Genomic DNA, 13,054 nt, shown 5'->3' with positions numbered 1-13,054 from the left:
CAATCCCAAAGGGCCCAAACCCCTTCCCATTCACCCCCTCTGTCCACAATCCCAATGGGCCGAAACCCCTTCCCATTCACTCCCGCTGTCAACAAACTCAATGGACACAAACCCCTTCCCATTCACTCCCAATGTCCAAATTTCCAATGTACCCAAAACCCTTCCCAGTCACTCCTAATGTCCACATTCAGGATGGAAATAAGCCCCTTCCCGTTCACTCCCACTGTGCACAATCCAAATGGACACAAACGTGTTCACATTCACTTCCACTGTCCACAATCCCAATGGACCCAAACCCCTTCCCATTCAGTCCAACTGTCCACAATCCCAATGGACCCAAACCCCTTCCCATTCACTCCCACTGTTCACAATCCCAATGGAAACAAACCCATTCCAATTCTGTCCCACTGTCCACAATCCCAATTGACCCAAACCCATTCCCATTCACTCCCACTCTCCTCACTTCCAATAGACCCAAACCCCTTCCCATTCACTCCCACTATCCACGATCCCAATGGAACCAAACCCCTTCACATTCACTCCCACTGTCCACAATCCCAATGCACCCAAACCCCTTCACATTCACTCCGACTGTCCACAACCGCAGTGGACACAAACCCCTTCCCATTCACTCCCACTGTCCACAATCGAAATGGACCCAAACAGCTTCCCATTGACTCCCACTGTCCACAATCCCAATGTACCCAAACCCCTTCCCATTCACTCGCGCTGTCCCCAAATCCATTGGCCCTAAAGCCCTTCCCATTCACTCCCACTGTCCACAATCCCAATGGACCCAAACCACTACCCATTCGCTCCCACTGTCCACAATCCCAAAGGGCCCAAACCCCTTCCCATTCACCCACTCTGTCCACAATCCCAATGGGCCGAAACCCCTTCCCATTCATTCCCGCTGTCAACAAACCCAATGGACACAAACCCCTTCCCATTCACTCCCAATGTCCAAATTTCCAATGTACCCAAAACCCTTCCCAATCACTCCCAATGTCCACAATCCAGATGGAAATAAGCCCCTTCCCGTTCAATCCCACTGTGCACTATCCGAATGGACCCAAACATGTTCACATTCACTCCCACTGTCCACAATCCCAATGGACCCAAACCCCTTCCCATTCACTCCCACTGTTCACAATCCCAATGGAAACAAACCCATTCCCATTCTGTCCCACTGTCCACAATCCCAATTGACCCAAACCCCTTTCCATTCACTCCCGCTGTCCACAAACCCAATGGACCCAAACCCCTTCCCATTCACTTCCACTGTACACAATCCCAATGGACACAAACCCCTTCCCGTTCACTCCCGCTGTCCACAATCCCAATGGACACAAACCCCTTCCCATTCACTCCCACTGTCCACAATCCCAATGGACCCAAACCCATTCCCATTCACTCCCGCTGTCCACACACACAATGGAACAAAACACCTTCCCATTAACCCCCTCTGCCCACAATCCCAATGGGCCCAAAGCCCTTCCCATTCACTCCCGCTGTCAACAAACCCAATGGACACAAACCCCTTCCCATTCACTCCCAATGTTCAAATTTCCAATGGACACTAAACCCTTCACAATCAATCCCACTGTCCACAATCCCCATGGAAACAATGCCCTTCCCATTCACTCCCAATGTCCACAATCCCAATGGACACAAACCTGTTCCCATTCACTCCCACTGTCCACAATCCCAATGGACCCAAACCCCCTCCCATTCACTCCCACTGTTCACAATCCCAATGGAAACAAACCCATTCCCATTCACTTCCACTGTCCACAATCCCAATTGACCCAAAAGCCCTTCCCAAACACTCCCGTTGTCCACAAACCCAATGGACCCAAACCCCTTCCCATTCACTCCCAATGTCCAAATTTCCAATGGACCCAAAACCCTTCCCAATCACTCCCACTGTTCACAATCCCGATGGAAACAATGCCCTTCCCATTCACTCCCACTGCCCACAACCCCAATGGACCCAAACCTGTTCCCATTCACTCCCACTGTTCACAATCCCAATGGACCCATACCCCTTCACAGTCACTCCCACTGTCTACAATCCCAAAGGACCCAAAACTGTTCCCATTCACTCCCACTGATCACAATCCCAATGGACGCAAACCCCTTCCCATTCACTCCCACACTACACAAACCCAATGGACCCAAACCCCTTCCGATTCGTTCCCACTGTACATGATCCCAATGGACCCAAAACCCTTCCCATTCACTCCCAATGTCCACAGTCCCAATGGACCCAAACCCCTTCCCATTCACTCCCACTGTCCAGAATCCCAATGGACAAAACCCCTTCCCATTCACTCCCGCACTACACAAACCCAATGGACCCAAAACCCTTCACATTCACTCCCGCACTACACAATGCCAATGGACCCAAAACCCTTCCCATTCACTCCCAATGTCCACAGTCCCAATGGACCCAAACCCCTTCCCATTCAGTCCCACTGTCCACAATCCCATTGACCCAAACCCCTTCCCATTCACTCCCACTGTCCACAATCACAATGGGCCCAAACCCCTTCCCATTCACTCCCACTCTCCACACTCCCAATAGACTCAAACCCCTTCCCATTCACTCCCACTATCCACAATCTCAATGGACCCAACCCCCTTCCCATTCACTCCCACTGTCCACAATCCCAATGGACCCAAACCCATTCCCATTCACTCCCACTGTCGACAATCCTAATGGACCCAAAGCCCTTCCCATTCACGCCCACTGTCCTCAATCCCAATGGATCCAAATCCATTCCCATTCACTCTCACTGTACACAATAACAATGGACCCAAACCCATTCCCATTCACTCCCACTGTCCATAATACTAATGGACCAAAAATCTTTCCCATTCACTCCCGCTGTCCGCAAACCCAATGGACCGAAACACCTTCCCATTCACTCCCACTGTCCACAATCCCAATGGACCCAAATACCTTCTCATTCACTCCCACTGTCCACAATCCCAATGGACAAAAAATCCCTTCCCATTCACTCCCACTGTCCACAATCCCAATGGAGCCAAACGCCGTCCCATTCACTCGTGCTGTCCACAAATCCATTGGCCCTAAAGCCCTTCCCATTCAGTCCCACTGTCCACAATCCCAATGGACACAAACCCCTTCCCATTCACTCCCACTGTCCATAATACTAATGGACCCAAACCCTTTCCCATTCACTCCCGCTGTCCACAAACCCAATGGACCAAAACACCGTCCCATTCAATCCCACTGTCCACAATCCCAATGGACCCAAACCCCTTCCCATTCACTCCCACTGTCCATAATACTAATGGACCCAAACCCTTTCCCATTCACTCCCGCTGTCCACAAACCCAATGGACCAAAACACCGTCCCATTCAATCCCACTGTCCACAATCCCAATGGACCCAAACCACTTCCCATTCACTCCCACTGTCCACAATCCCAATGGACCCAAACCCCTTCCCATTCACTCCCACTGTGCACAATCCCAATGGACCCAAACCCCTTCCCGTTCACTCCCACTGTCCACAATCCCAATGGACACAAACCCCTTCTCATTCACTCCCACTGTCCACAATCCCAATGGACACAAACCCCTTCCCATTCACTCACACTGTCCACAATCCCAAGGGACACAAACCCCTTCACATTCAACACCCGCTGTCCACAAACCCAATGGACCCAAACCCCTTCCCATTCACTCCCTCTGTCCACAATCCCAATGGAACCAAACCCCTTCCCCTTCAGTCCCACTGTCCAAAATCCCAATGGGCCCAAACCCCTTCCCATTCACACCCTCTGTCCACAATCCCAATGGGCCCAAACCCCTTCGCATTCACTCCCGCTGTCCACAAACCCAATGGACACAAATCCCTTCCCATTCACTCCCAATGTCCAAATTTCCAATGGACCCAAAACCCTTCATAATCACTCCCATTGTCCACAATCCCGATGGAAACAATCCCCTTCCCATTCACTCCCAATGTCCACAATCCCAATGGACCCAAAGCCCTTCCCATTCACTCCAACTGTCCACAATCCCAATGGACCCAAACCCCTTCCCATTCACTCCCATTTTTCACAATCCCAATGGAAACAAACCCATTCCCATTTACTTCCACTGTCCACAATCCCAATTGACCCAAAAGCCCTTCCCAAACACTCCCGCTGTCCACAAACCCAATGGACCCAAACCCCTTCCGATTCGCTCCCACTGCACATGATCCCAATGGACCCAATATTCTTCCCATTCACTCCCAATGTCCACAATCCCAATGGACCCAAACCGCTTCTCATTCACTCCCACTGACCAGAATCCCAATGCACCCAAACCCCTTCCCATTCACTCCCACTGTCGACAATCCTAATGGACCCAAAGCCCTTCCCATTCACGCCCACTGTCCTCAATCCCAATGGATCCAAATCCATTCCCATTCACTCTCACTGTACACAATAACAATGGACCCAAACCCATTCCCATTCATTCCCACTGTCCATAATACTAATGGACCAAAAAGCTTTCCCATTCACTCCCGCTGTCCGCAAACCCAATGGACCGAAACACCTTCCCATTCACTCCCACTGTCCACAATCCCAATGGACCCAAACACCTTCTCATTCACTCCCACTGTCCACAATCCCAATGGACAAAAAATCCCTTCCCATTCACTCCCACTGTCCACAAACCCAATGGAGCCAAACGCCGTCCCATTCACTCGTGCTGTCCACAAATCCATTGGCCCTAAAGCCCTTCCCATTCAGTCCCACTGTCCACAATCCCAATGGACACAAACCCCTTCCCATTCACTCCCACTGTCCATAATACTAATGGACCCAAACCCTTTCCCATTCACTCCCGCTGTCCACAAACCCAATGGACCAAAACACCGTCCCATTCAATCCCACTGTCCACAATCCCAATGGACCCAAACCCCTTCCCATTCACTCCCACTGTCCAAAATACTAATGGACCCAAACCCTTTCCCATTCACTCCCGCTGTCCACAAACCCAATGGACCAAAACACCGTCCCATTCAATCCCACTGTCCACAATCCCAATGGACCCAAAACCCTTCCCATTCACTCCCACTGTCCACAATCCCAATGGACCCAAACCCCTTCCCATTCACTCCCACTGTGCACAATCCCAATGGACCCAAACCCCTTCCCGTTCACTCCCACTGTCCACAATCCCAATGGACACAAACCCCTTCTCATTCACTCCCACTGTCCACAATCCCAATGGACACAAACCCCTTCCCATTCACTCACACTGTCCACAATCCCAAGGGACACAAACCCCTTCACATTCAACACCCGCTGTCCACAAACCCAATGGACCCAAACCCCTTCCCATTCACTCCCTCTGTCCACAATCCCAATGGAACCAAACCCCTTCCCCTTCAGTCCCACTGTCCAAAATCCCAATGGGCCCAAACCCCTTCCCATTCACACCCTCTGTCCACAATCCCAATGGGCCCAAACCCCTTCGCATTCACTCCCGCTGTCCACAAACCCAATGGACACAAATCCCTTCCCATTCACTCCCAATGTCCAAATTTCCAATGGACCCAAAACCCTTCATAATCACTCCCATTGTCCACAATCCCGATGGAAACAATCCCCTTCCCATTCACTCCCAATGTCCACAATCCCAATGGACCCAAAGCCCTTCCCATTCACTCCAACTGTCCACAATCCCAATGGACCCAAACCCCTTCCCATTCACTCCCATTTTTCACAATCCCAATGGAAACAAACCCATTCCCATTTACTTCCACTGTCCACAATCCCAATTGACCCAAAAGCCCTTCCCAAACACTCCCGCTGTCCACAAACCCAATGGACCCAAACCCCTTCCGATTCGCTCCCACTGCACATGATCCCAATGGACCCAATATTCTTCCCATTCACTCCCAATGTCCACAATCCCAATGGACCCAAACCGCTTCTCATTCACTCCCACTGACCAGAATCCCAATGCACCCAAACCCCTTCCCATTCACTCCCACTGTCGACAATCCTAATGGACCCAAAGCCCTTCCCATTCACGCCCACTGTCCTCAATCCCAATGGATCCAAATCCATTCCCATTCACTCTCACTGTACACAATAACAATGGACCCAAACCCATTCCCATTCATTCCCACTGTCCATAATACTAATGGACCAAAAAGCTTTCCCATTCACTCCCGCTGTCCGCAAACCCAATGGACCGAAACACCTTCCCATTCACTCCCACTGTCCACAATCCCAATGGACCCAAACACCTTCTCATTCACTCCCACTGTCCACAATCCCAATGGACAAAAAATCCCTTCCCATTCACTCCCACTGTCCACAAACCCAATGGAGCCAAACGCCGTCCCATTCACTCGTGCTGTCCACAAATCCATTGGCCCTAAAGCCCTTCCCATTCAGTCCCACTGTCCACAATCCCAATGGACACAAACCCCTTCCCATTCACTCCCACTGTCCATAATACTAATGGACCCAAACCCTTTCCCATTCACTCCCGCTGTCCACAAACCCAATGGACCAAAACACCGTCCCATTCAATCCCACTGTCCACAATCCCAATGGACCCAAACCCCTTCCCATTCACTCCCACTGTCCAAAATACTAATGGACCCAAACCCTTTCCCATTCACTCCCGCTGTCCACAAACCCAATGGACCAAAACACCGTCCCATTCAATCCCACTGTCCACAATCCCAATGGACCCAAAACCCTTCCCATTCACTCCCACTGTCCACAATCCCAATGGACCCAAACCCCTTCCCATTCACTCCCACTGTGCACAATCCCAATGGACCCAAACCCCTTCCCGTTCACTCCCACTGTCCACAATCCCAATGGACACAAACCCCTTCTCATTCACTCCCACTGTCCACAATCCCAATGGACACAAACCCCTTCCCATTCACTCACACTGTCCACAATCCCAAGGGACACAAACCCCTTCACATTCAACACCCGCTGTCCACAAACCCAATGGACCCAAACCCCTTCCCATTCACTCCCTCTTTCCACAATCCCAATGGAACCAAACCCCTTCCCCTTCAGTCCCACTGTCCAAAATCCCAATGGGCCCAAACCCCTTCCCATTCACACCCTCTGTCCACAATCCCAATGGGCCCAAACCCCTTCGCATTCACTCCCGCTGTCCACAAACCCAATGGACACAAATCCCTTCCCATTCACTCCCAATGTCCAAATTTCCAATGGACCCAAAACCCTTCATAATCACTCCCATTGTCCACAATCCCGATGGAAACAATCCCCTTCCCATTCACTCCCAATGTCCACAATCCCAATGGACCCAAAGCCCTTCCCATTCACTCCAACTGTCCACAATCCCAATGGACCCAAACCCCTTCCCATTCACTCCCATTTTTCACAATCCCAATGGAAACAAACCCATTCCCATTTACTTCCACTGTCCACAATCCCAATTGACCCAAAAGCCCTTCCGATTCGCTCCCACTGCACATGATCCCAATGGACCCAATATTCTTCCCATTCACTCCCAATGTCCACAATCCCAATGGACCCAAACCGCTTCTCATTCACTCCCACTGACCAGAATCCCAATGCACCCAAACCCATTCCCATTCACTCCCACTGACCAGAATCCCAATGGACCCAAACCCCTTCTCATTCACTCCCGCACTACACAAACCCAATGGACCCAAACCCCTTCCCATTCACTCCAGCAATACACAATGCCAATGGACCCAAACCCCTTCCCATTCACTCCCACTGTACACAATTCCAATTGACCCAAACCGCTTCCCATTCACTCCCACTGTCCACAATCCCAATGGGACCAAACCCCTTCCCATTCACTCGCACTCTCCACACTCCCAATAGACTCAAACCCCTTCCCATTCACTCCCACTATCCACAATCTAAATGGACCCAAACCCCTTCCCATTCACTCCCACTGTCCACAATCCCAATGGACCCAAATCCATTCCCATTCACTCCCACTGTCGACAATCCTAATGGAGCCAAACCGCTTCCCATTCACGCCCACTGTCCACAATCCCAACGGATCCAAATCCATTCCCATTCACTCTCACTGTACACAACAACAATGGACCCAAACCCCTTCCCATTCACTCCCACTGTCCATAATACTAATGGACCAAAACCCTTTCCCATTCACTCCCACTGTCCACAAACCCAATGGACCAAAACACCTTCCCATTCACTCCCACTGTCCACAATACCAATGGACACAAACCCCTTCCCATTCACTCCCACTGTCCACAATCCCAATGGACCCAAACCCCTTACCATTCACTCACACTGTCCACAATCCCAATGGACACAAACGCCTTCACATTCAACTCCTGCTGACAAAAAACCCAATGGACCCAAACCCCTTCCCATTCACTCCCTCTGTCCACAATCCCAATGGACCCAAACCCCTTCCTCTTCAGTCCCACTGTCCAAAATCCCAATGGGCCCAAACCCCTTCCCATTCACACCCTCTGTCCACAATCCCAATGGGCCCAAACCCCTTCCCATTCACTCCCGCTGTCCACAAACCCAATGGACACAATCCCCTTCCCATTCACTCCCAATGTCCAAATTTGCAATGGACCCAAAACCCTTCCCATTCACTCCCACTGTCCACAATCCCGATGGAAACAATCCCCTTCCCATTCACTCCTACTGTCCACAATCCCAATGGACCCAAACCTGTTCCCATTCACTCCCACTGTTCATAATCCAAAAGGACCCAAACCACTTCCCATTCACTCCCACTGTCCCCAATCCCAAAGGACCCAAACCCCTTCCCATTCACTCCCACTGTCCACAACCCCAATGGACCCAAACCCCTTCCCATTCACTCCCACTGTCCACAATCCCAATGGACCCAAACCCCTTCCCATTCACTCACACTTTCCACACTCCCAATAGACCCAAACCCCTTCCCATTCACTCCCACTATCCACGATCCCAATGGACCCAAACTCCTTCCCAATCACTCCCACTCTCCACATTCCCAATGGACCCAAACCGCTTCCCATTCACTCCCACTGTCCACAATCCCAATGGACACAAACCCCTTCCCATTCACTCTACTGTCCACAATCCAAATGGACCCAAACCCCTTCCCATTCACTCCCACTGTCCACAATCCAAATGGACCCAAACCCCTTCCCATTCACTCGCGCTGTCCAGAAATCCATTGGACCCAATCCCTTTCCCATTCACTCCCACTGTCCACAATCCCAATGGACCCAAACCCCTTCCCATTCACTCCCACTGTCCTTAATCCCAATGGACCCAAACCCCTTCCAATTCACTCCCGCACTACACGAAGCCAATGGACTCAAACCCCTTCCCATTCAGTCCCACTGTCCACAATCCCAATGGACCCAAACCCCTTCCCATTCACTCACACTCTCCACACTCCCAATAGACCCAAACCCCTTCCCATTCACTCCCACTATCCACGATCCCAATGGACCCAAACCCCTTCCCATTCACTCCCACTGTCCACATTCCCAATGGACTCAAACCCCTTCCCATTCACTCCCACTGTCCACATTCCCAATGGACCCAAACCCCTTCCCATTCACTCCCACTGTCCACAATCCAAATGGACCCAAACCCCTTCCCATTCACTCGCGCTGTCCAGAAATCCATTGGACCCAAACCCCTTCCCATTCACTCCCACTGTCCACAATCCCAGTGCACCCAAACCACTTCCCATTCACTCCCACTGTCCACAATCCCAATGGGCCCAAACCTCTTCCCATTCACCCCCTCTGTCCACAATCCCAGTGGGCCCAAATCCCTTCCCATTCACTCCCGCTGTCCACAAACCCAATGGACTCAAACCCCTTCCCATTCACTCCCAATGTTCAAATTTCCAATGTACCCAAAATTCTTCCCAATCACTCCCACTGTCCACAATCCCGATGGAAACAATTCCCTTCCCATTCACTCCCACTGTCCACAAACCCAATGGACCAAAACACCTTCCCATTCACTCCCACTGTCCACAATCCCAATGGACACAAACCCCTTCCCATTCACTCCCACTTTCCACAATCCCAATGGACCCAAACCCCTTACCATTCACTCACACTGTCCACAGTCCCAATGGACACAAACGCCTTCACATTCAACTCCCGCTGTTCACAAACCAAATGGTCCCAAACCCCTTCCCATTCACTCCCTCTGTCCAAAATCCCAATGGACCCAAACCCCTTCCCCTTCAGTCCCACTGTCCAAAATCCCAATGGGCCCAAACCCCTTCCCATTCACACCCTCTGTCCACAATCCCAATGGGCCCAAACCCCTTCCCATTCACTCCCAATGTCCAAATTTCCAATGGACCCAAAACCCTTCCCATTCACTCCTACTGTCCACAATCCCAATGGACCCAAACCTGTTCCCATTCACTCCCACTGTTCATAATCCAAAAGGACCCAAACCACTTCCCATTCACTCCTACTGTCCCCAATCCCAAAGGACCCAAACCCCTTCCCATTCACTCCCACTGTCCACAACCCCAAAGGACCCAAACCCCTTCCCATTCACTCCCACTGTCCACAATCCCAATGGACCCAAACCCCTTCCCATTCACTCACACTCTCCACACTCCCAATAGACCCAAACCCCTTCCCATTCACTGCCACTATCCACGATCCCAATGGACCCAAACCCCTTCCCAATCACTCCCACTGTCCACATTCCCAATGGACCCAAACCCCTTCCCATTCACTCCCACTGTCCACAATCCCAATGGACACAAACCCCTTCCCATTCACTCCCACTGTCCACAATCCAAATGGACCCAAACCCCTTCCCATTCACTCCCACTGTCCACAATCTAAATGGACCCAAACCCCTTCCCATTCACTCGCGCTGTCCAGAAATCCATTGGACCCAAACCCTTTCCCATTCACTCCCACTGTCCACAATCCCAATGGACCCAAACCCCTTCCCATTCACTCCCACTGTCCATAATCCCAATGGACCCAAACCCCTTCCAATTCACTCCCGCACTACACGAAGCCAATGGACCCAAACCCCTTCCCATTCAGTCCCACTGTCCACAATCCCAATGGACCCAAACCCCTTCCCATTCACTCACACTCTCCACACTCCCAATAGACCCAAAACCCTTCCCATTCACTCCCACTATCCACGATCCCAATGGACCCAAACCCCTTCCCATTCACTCCCACTGTCCACATTCCCAATGGACCCAAACCCCTTCCCATTCACTCCCACTGTCCACAATCCCAATGGACACAAACCCCTTCCCATTCACTCCCACTGTCCACAATCCAAATGGACCCAAACCCCTTCCCATTCACTCCCACTGTCCACAATCCAAATGGACCCAAACCCCTTCCCATTCACTCGCGCTGTCCAGAAATCCATTGGACCCAAACCCCTTCCCATTCACTCCCACTGTCCACAATCCCAATGCACCCAAACCACTTCCCATTCACTTCCACTGTCCACAATCCCAATGGGCCCAAACCCCTTCCCATTCACCCCCTCTGTCCACAATCCCAGTTGCCCCAAATCCCTTCCCATTCACTCCCGCTGTCCACAAACCCAATGGACTCAAACCCCTTCCCATTCACTCCCAATGTCCAAATTTCCAATGTACCCAAAACCCTTCCCAATCACTCCCACTGTCCACAATCCCAATGGAAACAATTCCCTTCCCATTCACTCCCACTGTCCACAATCCCAATGGACCCAATCCCATTCCCATTCACTCCCGCTGTCCACACACACTATGGACCCAAACCCCTTCCAATCACTCCCACTGTCCACAATCCTAATGGACCCAAACCCCTTCCCATTCACTCCCACTGTCCACAATCCCAATGGACCCAAACCCCTTCCCATTCACTCCCACTGTCCACAATCCCAATGGACCCAAACCCCTTCCCGTTCACTCCCACTGTCCACAATCCCAATGGGCCCAAACCCCTTCCCATTCACTCCAATGAAATTGTGGACTCACAAATCTCCAACTTGAGGAGGATGGAACAACTGTTTGATCCGAGAGAATTCGATGAGACACAGATATAGAGGGCGGATGTCTCCCCTGACACATTGTGAAGGAAAATCTGACCATGAACTGCTAGAAAGAAAATGTGGGTTAGATAAACAGTTAAAATTCTACTGAACTGCCCCCATCAAACACTCCCAGGACAGGTACAGCACAGGGTCAGATACAGAGTAAATCTCCCTCTACACCATCCCCATCAAACACTCCCAGAACAGGTACAGCACGGGGTTAGATACAGAGTAAATCTCCCACTACACTGTCCCCATCAAGCACTCCGAAGACAGGTACAGCACGGGGTTAGATACAGACTAAATCTCCCTCTACACTGTCCCCATCAAACACTCCCAGGACACGTACTACACGGGGTTAGATACAGAATAAATCTCCCTCTACACTGTCCCCATCAAACACTCCCAGGACAGGTACAGCATGGGGTTAGATACAGAGTAAATCTCCCTCTGCACCGTCCCCATCAAACACTCCCAGGACAGGTACAGCACGGGGTTAGATACAGAGTAAAGCTCCCTCTACACTGTCCCCATCAAACACTCCGAGGACAGGTACAGCACGGGGTTAGATACAGAGTAAATCTCCCTCTACACTGTCCCCATCAAACACTCCGAGGACACGTACTACACGGGGTTAGATACAGAGTAAATCTCCCTCTACACTGTCCCCATCAAACACTCCCAGGACAGGTACAGCATGGGGTTAGATACAGAGTAAATCTCCCTCTACACTGTCCCCATCAAACACTCCCAGGACAGGTACAGCACGGGGTTAGATACAGAGTAAATCTCCATCTACACCGTCCCCATCAAACACTCCCAGGACAGGTACAGCACGGGGTTAGATACAGAGTAAATCTCCCTCTACACTGTCCCCATCAAACACTCCCAGGACAGGTACAGCACGGGGTTAGATACAGAGTAAATCTCCCTCTACACTGTCCCCATCAAACACTCCCAGGGCAGGTACAGCA

General features: G+C 51.2%; 1 protein-coding gene across 2 annotated transcripts in view; it reads right to left on the bottom strand.

The window, feature by feature from the left end:
• LOC144675562 (immunoglobulin superfamily member 11-like) overlaps window positions 1-13,054 on the bottom strand; it is a 109,716-nt gene that overhangs the window by 89,120 nt on the left and 7,542 nt on the right. The window contains exon 5 of one of the 2 annotated variants that reach the window (XM_078536237.1): window positions 12,025-12,144. In XM_078536237.1, coding sequence (XP_078392363.1) covers window positions 12,025-12,144 — 120 coding nt within the window. The remainder of the gene's footprint in view (window positions 1-12,024; window positions 12,145-13,054) is intronic. The other variant, XM_078536238.1, reaches the window with a different exon arrangement.

Source organism: Cetorhinus maximus, unplaced genomic scaffold (assembly GCF_964194155.1).
Source record: "Cetorhinus maximus unplaced genomic scaffold, sCetMax3.hap1.1 HAP1_SCAFFOLD_1012, whole genome shotgun sequence".
Taxonomy (NCBI): domain Eukaryota; kingdom Metazoa; phylum Chordata; class Chondrichthyes; order Lamniformes; family Cetorhinidae; genus Cetorhinus; species Cetorhinus maximus.
This window is presented reverse-complemented; position numbering and strand designations above follow the sequence as displayed.